This window comes from Bactrocera dorsalis, chromosome 6 (assembly GCF_023373825.1).
Source record: "Bactrocera dorsalis isolate Fly_Bdor chromosome 6, ASM2337382v1, whole genome shotgun sequence".
Classification (NCBI taxonomy): Eukaryota; Metazoa; Arthropoda; class Insecta; order Diptera; family Tephritidae; genus Bactrocera; species Bactrocera dorsalis.
In genome coordinates, this window is record NC_064308.1 from 27,519,817 (window position 1) to 27,545,551 (window position 25,735).

Here is a 25,735-nt window from a genome sequence, read left to right on the forward strand (position 1 = left end):
AGGCGAATCAACAGATAAACTTGGAATTTGCAAAAAAGTATACAAATCAGGCTGAAAACTTCTGGGGAAAACATTTTTTACACCGACGAAAGCAAATTCGAAATATTTGAATCGAAACAATCTCGTAAAACTTGGCGATCCAAAAAAATAAAGCCTTTAATGATAAGTGTGTTACCAACACCGCAAAGGACGGTGGAGGATCGGTTATGATCTGGGGCTGTATGGCAGCATCTGGTGTTGGGAATTTCGTTTTTATTGAGTCCACGATTAACAAAATGGATTATTTCAACATTTTAAAAAATAGCGTTGCTGAAAGCACTGAAAAATTAGGCCTATCAGGAAACTGAATATTTCAACAGGATAACGATCCTAAACACGAGTCTAAAATTGTTAATGAGTGGCTGTTATATCGAACACCAAAACTCTGGACAACCCTCCACAGACCCCAGACATTAATCCAATCAAGCATCTGTGGGAGCACCCTGATCGAAAAATCAGGCAGAAGCACATTTCAAGCAAGGACGAACTAAATAAGGCTTTGATTGAAGAAAAGAAAAGTAAACAAATACTAGAATGAATATATATTTACACCCCTATCACGCATTTCGACTTGGATTGAAATTTTCTCCGTTTGGCGACTTTGGTATCATGCGTTCCGTTCCCGTTCAGTTCAACTTCGAAATTTACAATTCTGCCTATCATGCATTTCGATCGTAGCTCCGTTTTGCTAAGTTGCAATTTTGTTGGCGGAGAACTTTTTGTGTTTTTATTTTGCTGAGAAAATTTTATTATTTGCGTGTTTTTTTTTTTAATTTTCTAAAAATGTAAGTAAAACTTGTATTTAAGAGTTGTAAAACACACGATATTTCCAGTTTTAGTGATGTTTTTTGATATGCTTTCAGGTCAAAAACAACAACACCAGAGCAATATGGAAAATTGGCAGATATGATGGAGAGTAAGCTAGATATAGCCAACGGTTTCCACCAGCGTCCTAAGGAAGATGTGCAGGCTTTTTGGAAAGAGGTAGCATCAAATTTACTTGCCGTCGTTTCTTCCGCAAACGTATCTAGGACATGCGTCCTTATTCAGACGAAAGTTTTTCTGAATCTAAATAAGTAAACAAATTGTAAGAAAAATGTCTACTTTCACGTGCAATTACTTACAGCCCGTCATTCATCTGGAAGGGATCGCACATATCTCGTAATCTTCTTCTTTCAATTCTCATCCCAGCATTCTGAGATGCGCTGCTCTCCTCTTCAACCAGTAATATCGCCGCGGATAAAGATTCCATAGTTACGTTTAATAAAAATAATAACAATATAAAAATTTTACTTTTATTTATTTTCTTTGAACAGCAGTAATTTGTGCATTTTTGCTTTGTTATGTTCCAGTTTCACATATTTCAAAGCAAACAGCTGATTTCGAAAGAGTTATAGCTCTTCCTCTTCTTCTTTCAATCCAATCGTAACGCATGATACCTAATTTCGACTCCGGCGGAGCGTAGAGCGGGAACGTAATCGAAATGCATGATAGGGGTGTTAGTTTGTGTACATAGATTGTAACTTTACAGTACTCTGTTTACTTTTTTTTTGACTGTGTTTAGTTTTTGTTTATTATTAATACTAAGTTAAACTCTTATAATATATGCCTTGAATTTTATAATAAAACTTTTTATTATTGTATTAAAGACTGCGTTGTTCTAAACATTTTAATAGTGATAGAATTGCTGTTTATTTAATTTTGACGCTCACAGTATATGATGTAGTGGTGCGATCTGAATTTTTTCGGATATTGTACAGTTGCTTTAGACATAAATCCGTGTGAAACTTCGTGGGGATATCTTGTGAAATACAAAATTGTTCCGTATAAGACCTTGGTTTTGATAGTTAAGTTTTTATGGCGGAAATATGCTAAAGTGCCTTAAGCAATAATTCAAGTAAAATTTCGTGAAAATTTCTCCTCAAATGAAAAAGTTCTCCACTTGATCGTTCAGGTTGTATGGCAGCTACATGCTACAGTGTTCCGATTTAACCATTTCTGTGGAAATAGGCAATAATCCATGCCAAATTTCTTCCAGAAGTATGATAAAATGAAATAGCTTTACATACAGGAACTGTTTCCCCATTGTTCAGTTTATATGGACGGACAGGCAGACGTGTCTAAATCGACTTCGCTCGACAGGCTGATCATTCATATGTATGCATCAGAGTCCTGCACGAGTAATTAAAAAAGTAACATGTTAGCAAGCGGCGATGCCGATGCGGCGAGTACACGCTACGTAACGGTACTTTGGCATCGTGGGCATCGGCATCGAGGGTATCGGCATCGCGGGCATCGCCGATTACTAACATGTTACCAGTGGTCGGCATTTCTTAGAACAATTGTGGAAACTAACTTCACACGTACGCTTACGCGTTCAGTCGTTGTCGAGCCAGCAACGAATTAACATCATGTAAAACTATAACGCAAAACCAAATATGCCCTGCGAGAAATATTTTATGTTCCTAAATGCCTTTCGTGCCATGCAATGCCATTTATGTTCCAAGTCTTTTAAAGATAATAGGGAATATATCCTTAAAATACATTTTGTTAATTTTCATTATTTTATAATTTTGCTTATAAAATTTGCTTAATTCTAATTCCAATTTCTCACTGGGCTACTCTTTTTGCTTTGTTGTCCAACGGGACTGTGTGCACGTTATGCTTGTGTTGGTTATTCTAGCGTCAACTGATCGCAAAATTCTGCTTTGTTTGCCTACGAAGTTGAATACAGTTACACAATCGGGCTTTCACAGACACTTGTCGCGACATGTTGGCGCATAGGCCGTGGACAACGCTGTGTTACTCAATTAGTATTGTGCGCGAAGAAAAGAAGTGGCATTTTCACATTAGCAAAGTTTTTGCATTTGTGCTATTATTTAAATCTATATAATGGAAATTTTGCAACGTATTAAAAGTGGTGTTTATAAAATTAGTGATGCATCGGGTTCAAGTGACATCTGGAAGTTTTACAATAAAATTGTGAATACCAAGACGGGAGAGAATGTACCCTATGTTATATGTTCAAATTGTGAAAAAACATTCAAATTTGGTAAAGGGGCTAGTTCTTCAAATGTGAAAAAGCACACATGCTACAAACGCCAATCCACAGAAGAAAGTGATTCAGTTCCAATGAAACGGTTAGCAGTTAATATCAGTGACCAATTACGGGAAGAAGTCCTACAGAATTGTTTAAAATTCACTTGCCGTGATTTACGATCTTTTGAAGCTGTTAATGGCGAAGGATTCAAGGAATTGGCGCGTTGCTTAGTGGAAGTTGGTGTTAAAATCGGCACGAAAAACTTTTCAATAGATGACATTTTGCCTCATTCCACTACTATATCTCGTAAATTGCACAAGTTGCACCTTATCGAACGTGAAAAGTTTATCGGTGATATACGTCCATTCATTGAGAAAGGTTGGTAAATCTCTCGGTATATTTAGATGTATTATTACTTGTCTGAAAAAATGTTACAAAATCCTTAGGCATGTGTGCGTCTACGGTGGATATGTGGACAGATAATAAAAAACAAAGAAATTTTATTGCTTTTACTGTGCATTATATGGATGATAAATGGCAGCTTAAGAAGTATGTTAAATTGTGTGTTCAACAAGCTACATATACTGTACTACATATGAGTGTTTGTTTATGTTTATATTTTTAGCCGTATTTTGTTTACCTCCGAATTAGAATATTGTGATGACAATGGGATTGCTGTGAAGAAAACTGCAGAAAATTTAATTGGTGCCATAGGACTCAAGTTTGACGAACTGAACTTAGATAGAAATTTGTTGGAAAAAATTACTTTTACTACAGATCAGGGTTCAAATACCAAAAAGGCTCTACAACATCATTCAAGAGTAAATGGCGTAGTACATGTGCTCAACATTATTTTGAAGCACACATTCGATAAAGAAACACTTAAAAGTTATGCTCCTAATGTTATGAATTTGATAACAAAATGTAAGTCTCTTGTCGAAAATCTAAAGCGAACAGGCAGAAACCAAATGCTTGAAACTACCGTGAAGCAAGAGTGCTCTTCCAGATGGAACACTAAATTTGAAATGTTGTGCTCTATTCGCAAAAATTTCAATGCTATTGAAGATATTTTAGAGAAATCTGGTGAAACCCATCGTTTGTTCGGAATTGAAAAGTATTTATTGGACAGGATAATAAACGTATTAGAACCATTCAAAAATCTAACATTGTTGTTGGAAGGTGAGAAAAATTCAACTATACATTTAGTATTACTACATATGCATATCCTAAAGGAAAAGTTGTTTAAATTGCTACATGAAGAAAGTAATAATGAAATCCGATCAATACTTACAAACTGTTTAGATAATATTTTTGATACGAAATTCTGTCCAGACAAAATACATAAGATTGCTGCTTTTCTATGGCCAGAATATAAGCAGATGCGATACTTAAGCGAGTTTGAACGTGATGAGGTGTATAATTTAGTGAAAGTGGAATTGAACAAAATCTCAATGAGCATGTCTGCGGAAATTCCTCAAGATTCTCAATCTGAAAGTGTAGAAATGGAGCATTGTATCGGGGATAATATGCTTTCAAAATACAAAGACGTTCATTTGCTGACTGGCTATGAAAGCCAAATAAATATGCAGATGGAAATATACAAAAATGCATGCTATACAGAAAATTGCGTTTTGAATTGGTGGCGGCGTCATGAAGATGAGTTTCCATTGATGGCTAGACTGGCACGACAAATTTTATGTATTCCAGCGTCTAGTGCAGCAAGCGAAAGATGTTTTAGTTTGGCAAACCGTATATTAGAAGAAAGAAGAACAAATTTGAAAGGAGAAAATCTGGACGCCATTTTATTTTTGCATTCACAACAAAAAAATTAAGTTCATATTAAATATTTTTTATTTTTAATTCGTTGCTTATTTTAATCGAAAATAACGAAATATATTTAATTTATTTTTATTTATTGAATTAATTTATGTTGTGTTGTGTTATGTTATATTGAATTAATTTATGTTTAAATGAAGAGAATTTTATTAATTTTTTCTTAATATAAGGTAAATACAAAAGAAAAATCACAAGAATTTGCTTTTATGTTTGTATTTCGTTTCATTTGCCATTGACGATACCAGATAGTAATCGTACGATGCCACGATGCCGCGATGCCGATGCGTAATGTTACCTTCGCATCGTGGTAATCGTCAGAAGTGTTACTTAGTAACGTAATCGTACGATGCCTACCTTAATCGTGCAGGCCTCTGGTATGCATACTTTATTGGTCTCTTGTGAGTGTTACAAACATCCGGGAATAGATATTCACGAATTAAGAAATTCAGTATTAACAGCATTGTTTCTTGGCTTATTTTCCAATGGAAAGTGCAGATATTTGTTAAGCAAAATGAAAATGATGGCAATCATTTACTTTACTTTAATTTACTTCTGATTTCCATTTTTTCGGTTTTGGGCTGCAGAGAAACATACATTGGGAACGTTTTCATCTATACCGATTTCCTTGAAAGCCTTTGATAAATAGTACAACTGTCCGAAATATTTTAACTGGAAGTACCACAAGGTACCACGGGGGGTATGCATCATCTTACGATCACATTTTCCTACTCAACTAAGAGATTATGTATTATCTATTACAAGAATTTCATTATATGTTGCACAAGGTTCTCTTCACACTAGTGATGATATATTTGCACGATGAGCCTTATTGAAAGCTCTACAGATAGATGGCTTGAATCTCAGTTTTCGTGACTTGAGATAATTTGCTATTCTGTAAGTCACAGTTACAAAAATCTATTCATTATTTAGAGATATATTAACACTTGAATAAAAATAAATATTTCGATAACATATATTAAATTTTCTATAGTCAAAAAAAAACTAAAATTAAAAAAAGTATATAAAATTGATTTATTTTAAACTTTTTCGTGTTTTAGTTGCTTACAAAATATAAAAAACGACAACCGATTAATATCTATGATGATCTCTATTCAGTACATTCAAAATGGCAAACAAGAGATCTTTTTAATTTTTGGACCTGCTAACCATCAGGTCATAAATTTGACACAATATTTTGTGACTAACGCTAGAGACTGTTTAGTGAATAGTAACCAGTAACTAGACTACAAAGTTAACTTTCTAAGTTCTTTGATCGCCATTCACTTGGGAGTGGCCAGAAACGATTCTAAAGTGAAAGCGATGCTAAAGTGAGAAAGCGAAATATCGCCCACACAGGGTTGTGCGCTGGGTTTGGGACCTACCACGTAAAGAACGCCCCCAATGAAGAGATGTCTCGGAGAAGAGACACCCCTTTTGATGACTACCACAGCAAACGAAAAAAGGATTATGATTTGAGGGCATGCACCTGGTATGTCCGGTCCCTTAATTGGGAAGGTGCGGCGGATCAACTGGTTAATGTCCTCGTGAAAATAAAGGCTGACAGCACCGCCGTCCAAGAAATGCGATGGACGGGACAAGCACTGAGGCGAGTAGGTCCTTGTGGAATTTACTACAATGGCCATATAAACGAGCGCAAGTTTGGTGTGGGATTCATAGTGGGAGTGAAACTCCGTCGCGGAGTACTATCATTTACTCCGGTGGATGAACGTCTAGCCACAATCCGCATAAAAGCGAGGTTTTTCAACATATCACTAATTTGCGCCCACGCCTACAAGGTCGATGTGAACAAAGATCCCTTCTATAAGCGCTTGGAGCGCACCTATTAGAGCTGCCCCCGCCACGATGTCAAAATCGTGCCCGAAATATGGTTATTTGTAGTATTAGATTCCAGCATAAGAAAATTCACGAAGGCACCTGGCTGTCTCCGGATCGAAAAACCACCAATCGATCAAGTTGTGATAGACGGAAGACACATCTCCAGTGTTTTAGTTGTGCGTGCGCTACGAAGTCCTAACATCGACTCGGACCACTACCTTGTTGCAGCCAAGAGTCGCACCCGCTTATATGCAGCAAAAAACATACGTCAACCAACACAAGGAAGGTTCGACGTCGAGAAGCTGTAGTCACCGCTTGAAATCGCAGGAGAGAGAAAACAAACCACAACACGTGCGGGATGGGATATATACCGAGAGTTGAAGAGGGAAACGAGACGCATTTGCAGGCAAAAAATGCGTGAGTATGAACAGCTTGACAAGCTGGCTGACAGGGGTAACACTCGAAAATTCTACGAAGAAGGTTACAAGACCAAAGCATACTCTTTTAGAACCCCCAGAGTGACTGATATCCACAGCATTTCAAAATTATGGAGGAAACTCTTTTCCAGCCTGCTGAATGGCAGTGAAAGTATAACTCCAGGAAAAGGCGATCAATCGATGACGATGGAGCAGACGTTCCATTGCCAGACCATGAAGAAGTACGAATAGCAATTACCCGCCTGAACAACTATGCGACGGAAGCCGATGAATGGCCGGCCGAACTATTCAAACACGGCGGTGAAGAACTGATAAGGAGCATGCATCAGCTTCTTTATTAAATTGTCGGACGAAAGCATGCCCAACGATTGGAATTTCAGTGTGCTCTGCCCAGTCCATAAAAAAGGAGACCCCACAATCTGCGCGAACTACCGTGGGATAAGCATCCTCAATATCGCGTACAAGGTTCCATCGAGCGTATTGTGTGAAATATGAAAGCCCACCGTCAACAAACTGATTGGAACTTTCAGTGTGGCTTTAGACCTGGCACATTAACAACCAACCAAAGGAGATTTCAGACTAGGAGACTTCCTTTCGTGCGACTTCTTCAATCTGCTCGTAGAGAAAATAATTAGAGCTGCCGAACTTAATCGAGTAGGTACAATCTTTTATAAGAGTATACTGCTGCTGGCGTATGCTGATGATATTGATATCATCGGCCTCAACACCCGCGCCGTTAGTTCTGATTTCTCCAGACTGGACAGGGAAGCAAAGCAAATGGTTCTGGCAGTGAACAAGGGCAAGACGAAATATCTCCTGTCATCAAGCAAACAGTCGTCGCACTCTCAACGTGGCTCTCATGTTACTGCTGACAGTCATAACTTTGAAGTTGTAGATCATTTCGACTATTTAGGAACCAATATAAACACCACCAACAATGTCAGCCTAGAAATCCTACGCAGGATAACTCTTATCAATAGATGCTACTTCGGACTGAGTAGGCAATTGAGAAGTAAAGTTCTCTCTCGACGGACAAAAACCAAACTCTATAAGTCACTCATTATTCCCGTCCTGCTATATGGTGCAGAGGCTTGGACGATGACAACAACTGATTCGTTGACGGTGCGAGTTTTCGAGAGAAAGGATTTGCGAAAGATTTATGGTCCTTTGTGCGTTGCTCACGACGAATATCGCATTCGATGGAGCAACAGCGGCTACGCTGGCTAGTTCATGTAGTTCGAAAGAACAAAAACACTCCAGCTCTGAAAGTATTCGACGCAGTACTCGCCGGGGAAGTAGAGGAAGAGAAAGACCTCCACTCCATTGGAAAGACCAAGTGGAAAAGACCTGGCTGCGCTTGGAATCTCCAATTGACGCCACGTAGCAAAAAGAAGAAACAACTGGCCCGCTGTGGTTAACTCGGCTATAATCGCGTAAGCGGTGTCTATGCCAATAAGGAAGAAGAACTAGTCCCAAATTGAGACTTCCGTCCAAAGTGTCTCAAATAGTCACTGCATTCCTGAGAGAGCAGCTCATACCATGGTTGTCTTTAATATTTCGGGATTAGATAACAAAAAGAAATTTAATTATTTAATTTAATTTTGTTTTTAAAATTTTTCTCAAAAAAGATTTATAGACTTTTGCATACAAACTCTCCACTATGGTTGACGTATCCTCAAAACATGCGTTTTGAATACATCAAGTCATGTCCAGTTTTTTTCAAAAACAGGTAACCATTTTCTTGGAATTGCTTCGTGAGCGAACCGCTTTGGTTGGATTCAACTCATCACGAAATCCCCATTACAGTCGAATGCTTTTTATTTTCGAGTTCATACGTATGCATCCTCGATTCGTCATCTCTCACATTGCCATAGACGTGTTTCGAAGATCCGTTATCGTATTTTTTAATTTTTCTTTCGACCGATCGATATGAGATATTAGTTTAGCAATCGGTCGCAAAAAAAGTCTGCAATCAAGTGTTCATGCAATATTGAATGTATGTTGGTTCCTATAATACTAGTTGTCCTAATCTAACGATAGGTCACATGACAAGCTTACAATATTAGTTTGTGCACAGCATCAATATTTTTCGGAGCAACAACTGATTTTAGACGACCTTCGCGAAATTCGTCTTGATCGATCTACAACCTCGTTTGATTTCACTATATTATCGATACATATTGGCGCTTGATGGAGCTTCATCATCAAAAATTTAATTATGTTCACTGATGCCCTGTTGCTGAGTTAATCCACGTCAAAAGTTGTAGGAATAATCGCGCGAAAATTTACACGATTTCATTCCATTCTTTGGCCGAGATGAAATTTGTAAGATACTGTAAACAACACAAAAAACGCTCGTATGTCAAAACGTTTTGAGTATGTATAACATCAAAAATTTCAAACTTTACGATAAAGTTATTAAATTGCCAGTTTGCAACACTAGGGTTGCTAAGTCCCGAAATATAAAGGCAACCTACGTATAGTTATATATATTGTATCCTATCGCTATGCAAGGTAGCAAAGTCAATGTTCAACATTTTAAAAAATATTAATTTCAGATTGTAAAAACTTAAAGTCTCGGCTATAACCGCGTTATATAACTATATACGACATAATACAGATGGGAAATTACAAAATTGCAAAGTTTACGCTTTTAAAAAGCGTCAAGGAATCCTTTTCCCTACACAGATAAATAAACCCCCATTACAATCAAATACGTTTACGGTCATAGACACACCATTGGTCACGAAGGAGGAAGTAATAGAAGCACCCAATAAGTTTGGAAGTACGAAAACACCGGGTCTAGATGGAATTCCCAACAAGGTCTTGAGAAGCGAGAACCATATTTGAGTGGCAGAGGCGCTGGGACGTAGCAGAAAAGGGAAGGTGGACGTACGCACTAAACAGAAACATCCAAGAATAAGTGGAGCCAAAATACGGCGAGACGGATTATTACCTGACGCAGTTCCTGACCGGACACGAATTCTTCCGACAATATCTGTATAAATACCGTCACGATGACGAAACAGAATATTCATTCTGCAGTAATGGCCGTGAAAGCGCGCAGCACATTTTCTTTTCCTATCCAAAATATGAGGTAGAGGAACAGACATAGAGACTAATATACTACTGTGATCAAATTGAAAGGTGAAATTTTTATTTATACTTCGCGTGTTTTCGAATCGGTTTTTCTGTAAGTTGGTAGTACTGTTAGAGACATCTATGCTAAATTTCAAAATATTCATTAGTATTTGAGACACGCGTCGTTTTGTGAGGTTCTGAAAATGAATTTTTCGATTTTTACTATGTCTGAATTTATTGAACAAATAACTGCCATAGTGCACCATATCATACTGCATTTGTTGTTCGTAATCATTTCGCTACATTTTTAACTAATGTCGCAACCACCGCATTCGCCTGATTTACCTTCGTGCAACTTCTGGCTATTCAGCAAATTCACATGACCACTCCGAGAATACCGTTTTGACTCAATTGAGGATATAAAAGCTAAATCGAAAAAGGCTCTGATGGCCATCACGATGGAAGATTTTCCAAGTGCTATGATGATTGGAAAATTCGTTGGTGGAAGTGTATTGCAGCGGGAAGCGATTACTTTAAAGGAGAAAAAATTGAAAAAATTCTTCTTTCAATTTGATCACAGTAGCAAAAGAACGGATGACTCCAGAAAATATCGTGCACCACATGATAAAACGTAAACTCGTGTAGGATAGGGTAAAAACAAGGTCAGCAATTGCTCTCGAGGAATTGAGAAAAAAAGAGAGACAACGCAATAGCGAAAAAAGGAAAACTAACGAAGAATAGACGATATAAGTACCCATGAAGAGCCAATCTTGGCTGAGCCTAGTTCTACGAAGAAATAGTACGAAGGTGTACTGACACGCAAGTCCATCATTAGATGATATTCTTTGGCGGGAGTGGTCCCGAAAGAGGTGTACCCTTAGCGTGCAATATGAATCTTGTATGCCGTCGAAGACTGACGATATGTATGAGAGATTCTCTCTTCGAAAGAACAAAAAAAGTTTCGTTTACGGAAAATATTCTCTAATCTTTAGAATATATATTTCTGTTAAGGAACTATATATATTAGCCAATTATATACATGGGTATATACTAGGGCGGAGTAATTTCCTTCAAAGAATATTTTTTACTGATATTAAATTTTTGGAGTGAGGATAAGGCCTATTTTACCAGAAGTATATACAAACAAATATAGAACGCCTTAGTATTACTTTTAATCTCTAAAAATATTTTTTGGTATACATATTTAATTTATTTTTATTATTTAATCACGTATTTGGGAATAATAATAGTAATTATATAGTATTTAATGTATTATTCGCAACCTTGCGTATAACCAATTAACTACATGCTGTTAGGGAGTAGTAACCAAATTTTTTGTATTGTGTCTTATACCATTGCTATCAATAGTGTTCATGCTCGGTAATAGCCTTTTCCCGCAGCCAAATTAGTTTAATACGAGGGCTGTCTGATAAATAACCGACCTCAACGTGAAAAAAAAGTTTCTACTTCAAATTGTACATATTATAATAGCTACTCGCCAAAATTTCAGAAATTTAGTCGTTTTGTGAGTCTATTTCGGTGATTTCCCCAAAATGGAAAAAATTGAATATCGAGCTGTAATTAAATTTTTATTTTTGAAAGGCAATACGCCTTCACAAATCAAAGATGAGTTGGACTCTGTGTATGGTGACTCTGCACCATCGTTTACCACCGTAAAATTTTGGGCAGCTGAATTTAAACGTGGTCGCAGGAGCTTGGAAGATGATGAACGTCCTGGGCGTCCAAAAATTGTAACCACTAACGATAACATCGCTAAAGTTCATCAATTGGTACTAGACGACCGCCGGATTAAAGTTAGGGAAATAGCTGAGATTATGAAGATGTCAAAAGAACGTGTTTGTCACATATTAAACCAAGATTTGGGCATGAGAAAGCTGTCCGCGCGTTGGGTGCCGCGTTTGCTTACCCTAGACCACAAACGTGCGCGCATGAACATTTCCAGCGCTCTGTTTTGGAAGGGTTGCAGAGATAGGAGCATCGCTGGTAGAAGTGTGTGGAGGTACACGGAGACTATGTAGAAAAATAAAAAAAAAATTGAAAAAGTCGCCTACATCATGGTTAGGTCGGTTATTTATCAGACAGCCCTCGTACATTAAGATCATACTTAAGAAACCAGTTTTTGCTTTACGGACAACCGGCTATTCAATTAACGATATGTTCGGTTAACGAACTTGTGTTCTTCATTTGGTATTTTTTCTAATGATTAAAATTCATATGCTGAATGATATTTTATCAATGCACAAAATGAAATTTACAGTGTGGACAACAACCCGTAGTGTTTGCGTTCCAGTTACAACTGGATTTGAATTCGATTGAGAATTAGTGTCGTAAAATAAGATTTTTGTTTTGTATAGTAAATCTATCTAAATTAGCGCTTTAATTGAGCGAAGGCAAGTTAATTAATCAATTAACACCTGAGCAAAAAGGCTGTTAGGAAAACGTGCCTATGACTTTCAACTTTAGAATACGAAGTCCAATTCGAAAAGTTTACTGCTTAAGAAACTTACTCCGTCCTAAAACATAAAGGCGAATACATCTATGATGGTTTTTGTACATGATTTTTTTAAGGTACCGATAAATTATTGAACATATTTATGCACAAAGAAATCGTTAATTAGTGGTTGTCTTACAAGCATGCAAAAATAAAGCAAATTTTACGTACCTGTGCATTGAGAATTGGATGACATTTGTTGAGAAGATTTCGCTGGACAAACAATCCTTATTTCTAATATCAGTCGTTCAATAAATTAGCCACACAATTGACCAAGTTTGTTTCAAGTTATTTAATTGTCAAAAAATGTTTTTGAAATAAATTTTTATATTTCAAAATATTCGTTTCAGGAAAAAAAGTAAGAGAGAAATAGTTAGTTAAAAGCATGTTCATCTTTAACTGCACATTCAATTTTGTTTGCGGAGTACATTTTTTTTATTTATTTTTTGTTACTAATTATAATTTGATTATCAACAAACCCTTTTTTTCAATCGAGTCATTGCTGTGGAGCTGAATATGAATGTATGTTAAATTCACCCATGAACGAGTATACCAGGTTGTTCAATAAGAGAGAGCGTTGCTACTAGCCCAATTTTTTTTAATTTGTTGGTACATTTCATATGTATGAATGTATGTGAAGTTTCATTTCAATTTGTATATTCATTCTTTGTTTTCAGGCCATTTAGTGTTGCCGTGTCGCAATATTTTTTTACAATGGAAAAAATTGTATATCGTGCAGTGATAAAATTCTTATTTTTGGAAGGTGTAGCACTTAAAGAAATTCACGAACGAATGTTAAAATTGTGTAATGATTGTTCACCTACAATTAGAATAGTAAAAAATTGGTTGCTGAATATAAACGTAGTCGTACAAGCCTTAAAGACGGCGATTGACTGAGAGAGATTTAGTAGAGGCTTTACACATCTTATTAAGCAGTGTGAGCTAGTGGTGTGGTGCCACATTCGCTAACAATGGAACAAAAATGCATTCAAATGTGACTTTCTCAGCAACATTTGGAGGGTTCAAAAAGGATAAAGTGAATTTTCTGCGTCGATTCATCACTATGGATGAGACTTGGGTCTATCACCATGATCCGGTATCAAAAAAAGAGGCTAAAGAGTGGTGTGAACCTGGTTGTTCGGCTTCGAAACGATCAGTTTTGTTTTTTTTGCGAGAAACATTTTGTTTGTGGATTACTTGCAAACGGTAAAACAATTAATTCTGAATATTATTGCAACCTTTTGGACCAGTTGAAGGGAAAAAAAGACCCGCTTTGCAGAAAAAAAAGTCTTTTTTCATCAGGACGATGCACCGTGTCACAAGAGCATTTTGACAATGGCTTAAATCCAAGGATTAAAGTTCAAATTGTTGGAGCATCCATCGTATTCATCAGATTTGGCCCCCAGCGACTTCCATTTGTTTCCAAAATTCAAAAAATTTATGCGTGGCAAGCCTTTTTCATCAAATGAAGAGGTCATAACGGCTGTTGAAGCGTATTTTGGAGGATCGTTGGAGCAAGTGTATTAATGTTCAGGGAGATTATATTGAATAATAAAATGTATTTTAAATCATAAAATTGTGCCTTTCATATAAAACGACAAAGCTTATTGAACAACCTAGTATATATTTGTATACTAATATTTTACGTAAATAAAGCAAGCTGAATAGAAATAACTGCGGTTATAATACTTTTTACTACTAAAATGTTCCAATACCAAACAACTTAGCAAGAGAAAGAAAAATGTATAAATGACTTCCCACATTATTGGCAGGAATATAAAACAAATCAAGTTTTAAAAACCATTTCAAACCATTGTGCTATCAAAATGTGGAATAATTGATTGAAGTTCAACCTTCCAGTGTGACGTCAAAATTCATCATTGTATGAAGGTAATGCTCCAAAAGATAATAGACTGCACCGTAAGTTCTTACCAGAAAATCGCATCTTTAATAAGGATAAGATAAAATATGCATAAGAACATTTTCCTTAATCGAAAATATGAAAATGGCATCAACAAGAAACCAAACCGGGAATATACCAATTAAAAAGTTGAGAAGAGGAACCATTTCCCAATTTCAAGAGAAGAGTCTGCTATTTTATTGCCTGCTATTGTATTACTCGTATATTGTATTATGTAATAACCGTCAGCTTTGGTTGTACCGAAACAATAATGTACGAGCATTTTTTATGGCAACAATATGTGCTATAACCGATTCCGAACAAGTAAGGAAGGCCTAAGTTTGGGTGTTACCGAACATTTCACACGCTTGTAACTTGCCAGAATTAAAACTAAGAAAATATCTTCAGGTGTAAGGTCTGTAAGTTGTATGGGGTCTAGAACAAGTTTTGATTTTTCCAAATTAGGCACAAAGATGCACCATTATTAGAAAAACACGACCACTTAATTTTAGCACCTGGAAGTTCGAAAATCTTTATATTACCATACGTACATATATGAGAACTAAAGAAATTATTGATCCGATTCAATCCATTTTTGACATGCAGGCTTACTATTATTAGAAAATTATTATCTCCGAATTTCTATAATTTATATCACATATTGACCGATATTTTCGATAAAAAGTTCGAATTTTGAAATTTGAAGTATATATTCGATATCTGGAGACTTGAATAGTTTAGGTCTGATTTAGACAATTTTTGGTCTTAAAGTAGGCTTCTTTCATCCCACTATTCGAGAAAAGTTTTTTCCCTATAAATTCATTGATGCTGGATTTACATTATGGGTAGTGAATGAATCAGATGGAACTTAAAATTGTGATATATGGGAAATATATGGGAATAATCGGTCGAAAAGCTTCTGGGATATGGCTCATCCTCCCGGCTGCAATAAAGGTCTCTTGTTGCATCCAAGGTGTAACATTTACTGCCTCTGGAGTCATGATTTTTTGATTTATCGAGCCTTTAGTAGTTTTGAACGAAATCGTTATTTGGGGAATGGGTGGGGTTACCAACCGATTTCATATATTTTTACAGTGTCGGTTGGTGTGCTTGATTTGTTCTGAGCGGATTTTGTACCTTAAGTGGTATTGTACATTAAACCTCTTAGAAGGAGGGGCCAAGATAAGTTTTTTTTTTTAATTTTCAGCCTTCAGGCCCGATTGCTATTGCATTTGGCTGTGCCGAATTCCATTTTTATATCTTAATTAAGTGCTTATTTATGGCACTTTCTAGATTTTCGTTTAATGACATTTTGTGGGCGATTACGCCCATCAACGACCTCGTCCTCACTTTAATGGTGGGATCCGAACAATATATTCGGATATGGTGCCATTGTCCTCAACATTAATATGTGCCAAACTTTGTGCAGATATCTTTCCAAATAAACGAATAGTTTGTGCGACAGCTATATTTTATTTTAAATTAGTGGCGTTTTGGGAAATTCGACCACTCAAAACTAAGAAGATAATATATTTTAGTAGTATACGTACATACGTTGACACAGACAGACAGATGGGCTTAACTAAATATTAATACAATTTTTGCGTATAAAAAGTATACCTTAACCATTCAGTTCTCCTATGGAAGCGACAGAGCTCGCAAGATTTGCTGTTATATATGTCCCATGATCACAGGTCCTCCTGAAGGAAGTGGAGACTTAATTTCAAAGATAAAATAAGTAAGGAGTGGCTAAGTTCGGGTGGAACCGAACATTTTATACTCTTGCAACTTGCAGGAATCAAAGCTAAGGAAATACCTTATGGTGTAAAATGTGAATACTTTAAAAGAATTATTGGTTAAAATTTCTATCACGTTCTAGTAATTAGTTCTTGATTTGTACACTGGAAAGTGAAATAATCCACTGAAATTTAAAACTGTGAAAAGTATTCGTGGATGTACTCCGATTTCGCCCATTTTCACACTGCGTTAGAATGCTGCGTACTAAATTTAGTCAAAATCGACAAGTCGGGTCCCAAGGTATGTGATTTCACCAAAATGTGGGCGCTGCCACGCCTATCGCCATTTTCAAACCGGCTCCCATAAAGCCCTCTCGTAACTTCTTGAAGCTAAAATTTAATGTCTTTGGCATGTGTACTGATTTATTGCGTTTTTAGTAGTTTTAACAGTACCGTTATATGGGGAGTGAGCGGCGTTATCTTCCGATACCATCCATTTTCACACCGTCGGTAGGAGTTCTTACACTATTTGCGCTGTACTTTAGTAGTTTAAGAGCTACATTGAACCAATAAAGTTTACATACACCTAGTTCTATTAAATTACGACACGTTTATTTGTTTTAAAATGAATAAATTTTGTAGTTTTTGTCTACCCATTTCAAGACATGTATATTTAACATTAAAGATAGCATATCAAAATATTTTTTTTTACACAAATAAAAAAAAATTAATGCTAAAGCTTAAAATGCGCCTAATTCATATTAAAAAAGTTTACGTACACCAATGATTATTTATATAAATCAAAGGTAATTACAATAGTTTTAGCGGTTTTTGGTCTGCATTTTGTTGCTATTATTGTCCCTAGACCTCGACGTATGCTCCCCACGCGATTTCTAGTATTATTTACAGATATTTTGACAATTAAGTCAATGATCCAGTTTTTTGGCCTTATTTCGAAGAAATTCGATGTTTTCGAATACGATTATCCAAAAAGGTCCAGATATTTGGATTTGGATTAATGTCTAGTGATTGCGGGACCTATGGAGCCATTTTTATTTCCATAACAACCCTGCACGTACAAGATAAAACGTGTATTTTGGGTCCTTATCCTGTTGGAAATTGCTTTTGCTACTATTAACAGCCGATTTAAGCACACTGAAGTTGTGCTGCCACAGACAGCTAATGTTCAAAATACAATATCATCGATGGAGCAAAATACACATGTAATTTAAAAAAACCGCTGTGCGGCTAAAATACGCGAAATGCATGAAATGTTTTAAAATTAAAAAAAAATATATTTCATTTATAAATATCATCCGGTGAATGAACGTCTAGCCACAATTCGCATCAAAGCGAGGTTCTTCAACATATCGCTGATTTGCGCTCATGCCCCGACGGAAGAGAAGGACGATGTGACCACAGATGCCTTCTATGAGCGCTTGGAGCATACCCATGAGAGCTGCCCCCGCAACGATATCAAAATAGTGCTTGGAGACTTTAACACCAGGATGGGCAAAGAAGGTATCTTTGGCACTACGGTCGGTAAATTCAGCCTCCACGAGGAAACATCCCCAAATGGGTTGAGGCTGTTCGGAAAATGCAAAAGAACAGCTGGTACGACGAGGAACGCCGTGTCGCAGCGGAGAGAAAACAGGCTGCCTACCTCGCAACGTCACGGTCGACCACAACACGTGCGGGATGGGATAGATATCGAAAGTTGAAGAGGGAAGCGAGACGCATTTGCAGACAGAAAAAGAAATAGGCCGAAATGCGTGAGTATGAAAAGCTTGATTAGCTGGCCGACAGGGGTAATGCTCGAAAATTCTACGAAAAGATGCGGCGGCTAACTTAAGGTTTCAAGACCGGAACATACTTTTGTAGAACCCCCAAAGGTGATCTAGTCACCGATGCCCAGAGCATACTTAAATTATGGAGGGAACACACAACAAAGCAGCGGGAGCCGATAGATTACCGGCCGAGCTATTAAAACTCGGCGGCGAAAAACTGATAAGGATCATGCATCAGCTTCTTTGCAAAATATGGTCGAACGAAAGCATGCCCAACGATTGAAATTTAAGTGTGCTCTGCCCAATCCACAAAAAGGGAGATCGCACAATCTGCCCCAACTATCGTGGGATAAGCCTCCTTAACATCGCGTATAAGGTTCTATCAAGCGTACTGTGTGAAAGATTAAAGCCCACCGGCAACAAACTGATTTGACCTTATCAGTGTGGCTTTAGACCTGGAAAATCAACAACCGACCAGATATTCATCATGCGCCAAATTTTGGAAAATACACAAATTTTAAGTGCGCCTATATAGAAATAAAAGTGTGATATACATACATTGAAATAACGTTAATGACATCCAATACATACACAAATTTGTAATATGCTCTAGACAACCGTATCACTTTTATTGCATTTTGTGAGTTTTTGGGCTTGAATGCATTGAAAATCTTTAAAGAAAATACGTATACTTTATTCTTGGTGTATTTACGATAATTTGCAATTACATTATTTGGCACAATTGGCATCCAAAATATCGCTCTATAAATACTTTTCCCAATGTATTTGTCAAAAAATATTTACTACAAAATGGGACTGGTCAAGCTGTGACTGTCACTGATGCTCGATTTACGGAAATTAAATAAAAAAAAAGACATGTTTATTACATAACAATGCGAGCTTTGAAGGAGGAGATTTAACGTTACATCAATGAAATTAAGCCACATTTATGAAGATTATCCTATGTACTTTATGATTCAATAAAAATATTACAATTGAAAGACTAAAAACAGTGTGTTATAGTTGATTCCAATCTTCGGTTAATTTTAGGACACCCTTTACATACGATATCCAAAATTTTTACTACCAAAAGATATAAACTAATTGACTTCTGCTTAACTTTTTTGAGATCTTTTGCCCAGTAATGATATATGCGAAATAACCTCAACCAAAGGAAAAAATTTAAAATATTAGGTATATGAAAAAAAGTTAACGAGAGAGCGGAAATCATTATATTGGGTTGTCAAAAAAGTCTTGCGGTATTTTTATTGAATTTTTTTTTATTGAAATTGAAATGAATTTTCGATGACTCATGTCCAGCTCTTGACCGATGCTACGGCTGCTACTATGCCGGTCTCTTTCGACCAATTCAGCGATTTTATCGCAATTTTCGACGACAGGCCTTCCGGAGCATGACGCATCTTCGACCACCTCTACACCAGAACGAAAACCTTGAAACCATCGTTGTGCGGTGGAAATGGAAACTGTATCGGGTCCATAAACTGCACAAATATTATTGGCGGCTTGAGATGCATTTTTGCCTTTATCGTGGTAGTACTGTAAAATATGCCGTATTTTCTCTTTATTTTGCTCCATGTTTGCGACGCTATAACTCACGAACGACTTAAAAGAAACGACAATCAATCAAATACGTGTTAGTGCGTGAAATGAGCTTTCCAAAAAGGTATAGCATGACCCGATGCGACGAATAAAACTAGAACTACGCGCTTTCAGCGCGAACTAGCGAAAATACCGCAAGACTTTTTTGACAACCTAGTATAAGGGATATGTGGTTTAGACCGAGTGGTTTCGTATACAAAACAACATTATGGTTGTTCGCCCCTATCTGGCATAATTTTTCTACGCATATGTTTGAAGCTTCATGGGCAACACTTATGTGCTTGCTTTCATACCGGCTTCCGTTTTATCTCTCTTCAATAAAGGAATTCTTCCGCATGCAAATTGGTCCTTCGAGCCAGATATCATCGCATATTAATGATATTCCGCAAATTCGCTTTTATTTTTGACATGTTTCCGCATTTTTAATATTAATCATAACTTCGGCCAAAAATCGCGACTCCGCGCTAAATGCTATCGAACGCTATTTATGATCTAGCAAAGTGGATGCTCTGTTGGAAGACAATGAGGTAATAATTACTTAACTCCAATTGTTCGAAGAGCAATGGGTTCGCTTTTGCGTAGCATAACTATAGATGGAACTCACATGTGGTGACGAGAAGGTTTCCATGGAGGAGCAGGCACGCATACAAGGTGAGGAGTGTTACAGCACCGCCAAAGCTAACCTGAAACGCCTGTGCGCAACTCAAAGGCAGCAGACATTACAACCTATCGTTCATGATTCAACTGCTCCTGTACCGCTTCCAAAACTACAGTTGCCGTCATTTGGTGGTTATTCCACTCAATGGCTTCCTTTTCATGATGCTTTTTGCTCTCTTATTCATACGAATGTCAATTTGTTGAACGAAAAAAAATAACACTCTTTACGAAACTGTTTGAATGGGGAAGCATTTGATTTGGTGAGTATCTTAGCAGTATGTGATAGCAACTACGCTGAAGCTTGGGTGTTGGCACTCATGACAATTGGGAGTGCAGCCAAGGATACTGCTAAGGGAATAAAGCAAGTGCTAAATTCGATACTTCAACACGTTGGTGCTCTACGTGCACTTGAACGACCTGTCGAATTGTGGGATGACTGGCTTGTTCACCTAACCGTTTCAAAGTTAGCACACGAAACCCGCAAGCAATGGGAGTTATCGCTCGTCATGGACGATCTACCATCTTTCTCCGTTCTTCTAGAATTTCTTGAAAACCGCGCGCGCTCACTGGAACTGGTACCATTACTAAACATTACCTCGAAGACAACAACAACAAATTACAAAGCCAGAAATACGTAAGTCTACATCAACCGCTACTAAGGGGCAACATTGTTCTTATTGCAATGATGAGCATAAAGTCTACGTTTGCTCACAGTTTAGTCAACTCGACTCCAAGGGTAAACTAACTGCAATTAAGAAGTTAGGTACGTGCATAAATTGTGTCAGCAAAGGGCATATCCTCAAGTATCCTAACTGTCATAGCACATCGTGATGTGGCATATGCCAACGACGTCATCATACCTCACTTTACGTTAACTTTACCAATCAACCCGCAAAGCCTAATGCTCCTTCAAATGATTAAAGTTTAAATGAATCCGCCGACGCTGATCGCGACATTCTACTAGCAACCGCTGAAATTATGGTACAAGATTTAATCGGTCGTTAGCAAACTGCTCACGCACTCCTTGACAGCGATTCGCATGCCTCATTCGTCACCGAGGCGTATGTCCAACGCCTTCGCCTTCCCAGAACGCTGTCATCCATTCACGTCACGGGAATTGGGTCACTACAAGGAGGCCGTGCGAAGGGAGAAGTTACATTCCACATGTCAACGCGAACGTTTGCTACTAAATTTCAAGTAAGTACGCTCGTCTTACCGAAAATTACTAACAATCTTCTAACCTCCGCTTTACCGACGACTTCTTGGCCGCATCTTACGGATTTGCTACTAGCCGATCGCCATTATTCCCAGCCCGGATCAATAGAAATTTTAACTAAAATAGATGAAATGGACAAATTTCTACTACACGGACTCCGTAAGGGTAAACGGGGTACACCAATGGCACAAAATACTGTATTCGGGTGGGTACTGCTTGACAACGCTGCCAATTTACAAAGCCCACCGGTGAACATTTCAACTTTACATTCCGACCTTCATTAAACTCAACTTATTCACAAGTTTTGGGAACTCGAAGAGCTACCCGCCCCCAAATTCTTCTCACCTGAAATATCTATGTGTGAAAAACTATACTACAATACGACCGAACGTGCATCGGATGGTCGCCACATCGTGTCTTTACCTTTGATGAAAAACGTATCGATAGGTGAATCAAGAGAAGCAGCTATTCGAGCATTACTCCGCATGGAAAATTTGTAGGTAACGAACAACTTCGCAAAGAGTACACCATGTTTATGGATGAACTCACCTTTGAGACGACAACAGATAAATTCTACTATATGCCACATCATGCGGTGGTTAAGACTACAAGTCAAACAACGAAACTACGAGTCGATTTCAACGCATCTATGAAGTCAACCTCTGGGAATTCTGTAAACGGTGCCCTCGTGATAGGCCCACAGCTAAAATAAGATGTATTTTCTATTTTGGTTCGCTTTCGCACTCACCTTTTCGCAATCATAGCCGATATAGGAAAAGATGTACCGCCAAGTTTATGTCGCTAAAGAGGACACAGATTATCAACGCAGAGTTTGGCATTCGGATCCAGCAGATCCAGTTCGGGATTATCGGCTTTTAAGGGTCACGTATGGAGTTGCCTCAGCATCACACCTTGTATTAAGTCACTACATCGAGCCACACTTAACGCGTCAAACGCAAGTAAGGAAGTCATAGAAGTTATAAGGTCAGACTTTTATATGGATGACTTACTATCTGGTGCTGATACATTTGATGAACTCGGTTTACTTCAAAAAAACGTCTTCCACGCGTTCTCTGAAAGTGGGTTCGAACTACGCAAATGAGGAATTAATTCCCAAATACTTAGATATATGATACCATACGCATCTAAAAAATTTCGCATCTCTTAGCCGGCCAAATCCGCACTCTTGGTACCACATCGTTGTCTTAATATAGAAAAGGCTTATCTATACTTTTTTCGAAATCGCGTTTGTAATGTATTCTGGTAGACCACTGTCAAATACTCCTCCCCTTAAAAAAATAGTGGGTTATGATCGTAAATAACGGATTTATAGTCATAAAAAAAGCCCTAACTCATTCGAAGTTTTTTTCGAAAGAAAAAAGCCCTAAGTCATTTAAAGTTGAATTTAAAATAGACATACAATCAAAGCCACAACAGAAATTGCACTACATTTTGTATCTATTCTTATTCTTATTGTTTTGCTTTTGTATTTACTTTAAAAGGAAACGGGATTTCCCCGAGATTGTCTAGCACAAGCATATTTTCTGTGCTACGTTGCGTTCGTCGGTACGTTTTTGATTTTTGTGTCAGTTCAATTAACGTTTTTGTGTTGGAAACAGTTTTTTGATTGAAAGTTTTAATAACATTAATTGTGCAAAAAAAAATTCTGATTCAGATGGTGTTCCAAAAAGGAAAAATACTGCTAACAAATCCGAATGGAAACAAAATGTAAATAAAAGAAAAAGAATGGAAGGCGTGGAATATTTGGGTATATCAATAAAAGAACTTTGTCAAAAACCTTCTAGGCAATTAGGAGAGTCATGTTTGTGTAAAAGGTGCGGTGAGAAAGTGTTCGACGTTTAATGAGTCCACGCGAAAAGAAATTTTTAGTTTGTTTTGGGAGATGTCCTGGGAGCAAAAGAGGCAGTATGTTGCAGGTCTTACAAGCTTTTCTGAAACAAAAAGGAAAACCTCTGAAAATTCGAGACGGAATCAGTCCATATCATATTTCTTGAGTCATAATTCAAAGCGATTACAAGTGTGCCGTGAAATGTTTTATTCAACACAAGGAGTAAAGGAAAAGATGGTTTGAAATTGGATTAGCAGCGCCGGTAAACACGGAACTCAATGCAGTCCCGATAAAGCTTTAATTTTGCGCAAAATGCTAAGCGATCATCAGTTATAGGTCAGCGCAACAAAAACCGACGTGACTTTCTAAAAAAATGGCTAGAGGAGTTGCCAAAAATGGAGTCACATTATTGTCGAAAAGATAGCAAAAAGTTTTACTTCGAATCGGATTTTTCCTCATATCAGGAGATTTACAAGCTTTATGTCAACGAGTGTGAATCCGAAAAAGAAAATGGACGCCTAAAATTGTCATACCCAATATTTACGCAATTAATAAAGGAATTAAATTATTCTATTTTTAAGCCAAGAAAATATCAGTGCAATTTATCACATAAAGCTAATAATGTTTCTTGTTGAATTTTTCAAAGGAAAGCGAAATAACAATGATGCATCGCATTCCCTTAAAGAGAGAAAAATAAATAAAAAACAAATAAACTTGCCGTTCAACTCATTAAGGAATCTAGAAAAGTTCCAGCACCTCTACAAGCGCACCATTTGCGTTATGATTATTTTTTTTTAATTTCGAAAATATTTCAAAGATATACACATCAATACGACCAGGTGAATATTGCACACTGAAACAACTCTTTAGATATACATATATACTTTCTTTTCTTAAATTACAGGCAGGGGCATTGGAGATCGTATGACTCGTCAGGATCAATTTATTTTAAAACAAATGTAACAGATGAATATCAGTTACTCCCACAGACATCGAGGTTTCCGATTGAAAATGTGTCCCCCGATTGTCTTTATAAAGAGAAAATAGCCATATCTAAAAAAAGTGGGACCATTTGCAAGATCTAAAAAAATTTCTTCCAGCAGATTGCCACAATTTTTATGATAATTTACCTTATAAAACCTAATTTGTTTTCAGTATAATAACATCTGCCTTGAAATATATATTTTAGTTTTAATTATTTATTTATTTTACTTCAAACATGAATTATTATATAAGTTTGTCCTAATTTTAACTTACGACAAAAACCCTAACTTGAATTAATTTTCAAGAAAAATAATAACATAAAGCCCTATCTCAAATAACTTCAAAGAAATTAAATATAATAACAAAATTATACCACAATTAAATTTGTTACTTGTTTTGAATAAAAATTGCAATAGAAATGTTTTCTGCATCTTAAGTTTTTAAGGTTTTATTCAGTTTTTTCCTTCTCCTGAAAAGTAACAAAAAGTGTAGATACGCCTTTTCTATATTAAGCCATCGATATGGCACACAAACAACGATTGGCTTTCAATAGCAGTGAGTTTTAACGACCTGTCTCCTAAACTTACAAAAGGAACGTTTCTCTCCGGCTCAAGCAATGTATTCGATCTACTGGATTTCATTGCGCCCTGTACAATCCGCTCTAAGAATTGGTTACAGAAACTTTGGCACTCAAATATGGATTGGGATGAACCAGTTCCTTCAGAAATTGCGAGGGACTGGTTGGCACATCGTCGTGAATTACCGCAACTATCATCATTAAAACTAAGCCGCTGGTTAAGAACTAGTGAAACTCCTGATTCTCAGTATGACATTTTTACCGACGTATCAGAAGTCGCATACGAAGCCGTACTTTACTGTTGCACGAAATTTCCCTACTGTACGATTTTGGTCGTACTAGTAGCAGATAAAACAAGAGTAGTGCCTCTGAAAACTATTTCGTTACCACGACTAGAGCTTTGTGCAGCTAATTTGGAAGCAAAGCTAGTGAAGCAAGTTCAATAAAATTTGAACCACACTTTCTCAAAATTATTCGACTTAATGATTACCTTAGCGTGCTTACAAGGCTTACACAAAGTCTTGCGGTATTTTTATTGAATCAATTCGTATGGCACCCATACATCGAGCTTCTTCGTGACTCCAAGCTTCTTCAAATGGTTTATAACGGTTTGATGACTACTATGCCG

The 25,735-nt window shown here is 37.1% G+C and overlaps 1 protein-coding gene across 25 annotated transcripts in view; it reads right to left on the minus strand.

Moving 5' to 3' along the window:
- Window positions 1-25,735, minus strand: part of LOC105233049 (calcium/calmodulin-dependent protein kinase type II alpha chain) — a 417,125-nt gene that overhangs the window by 67,333 nt on the left and 324,057 nt on the right. For 18 of the 25 annotated variants that reach the window (XM_049460543.1, XM_049460539.1, XM_049460541.1 and 15 more), the window contains one exon: window positions 12,953-13,015. The exons of 5 other annotated variants lie outside the window; for them this stretch is intronic. In XM_049460543.1, the coding sequence (XP_049316500.1) occupies window positions 12,953-13,015 (63 nt within the window). Of the gene's footprint in view, window positions 1-4,547; window positions 4,568-12,952; window positions 13,016-25,735 lie in introns of those variants that run through there. 2 more of the 25 variants (XM_049460552.1, XM_049460554.1) reach the window with 2 other exon arrangements.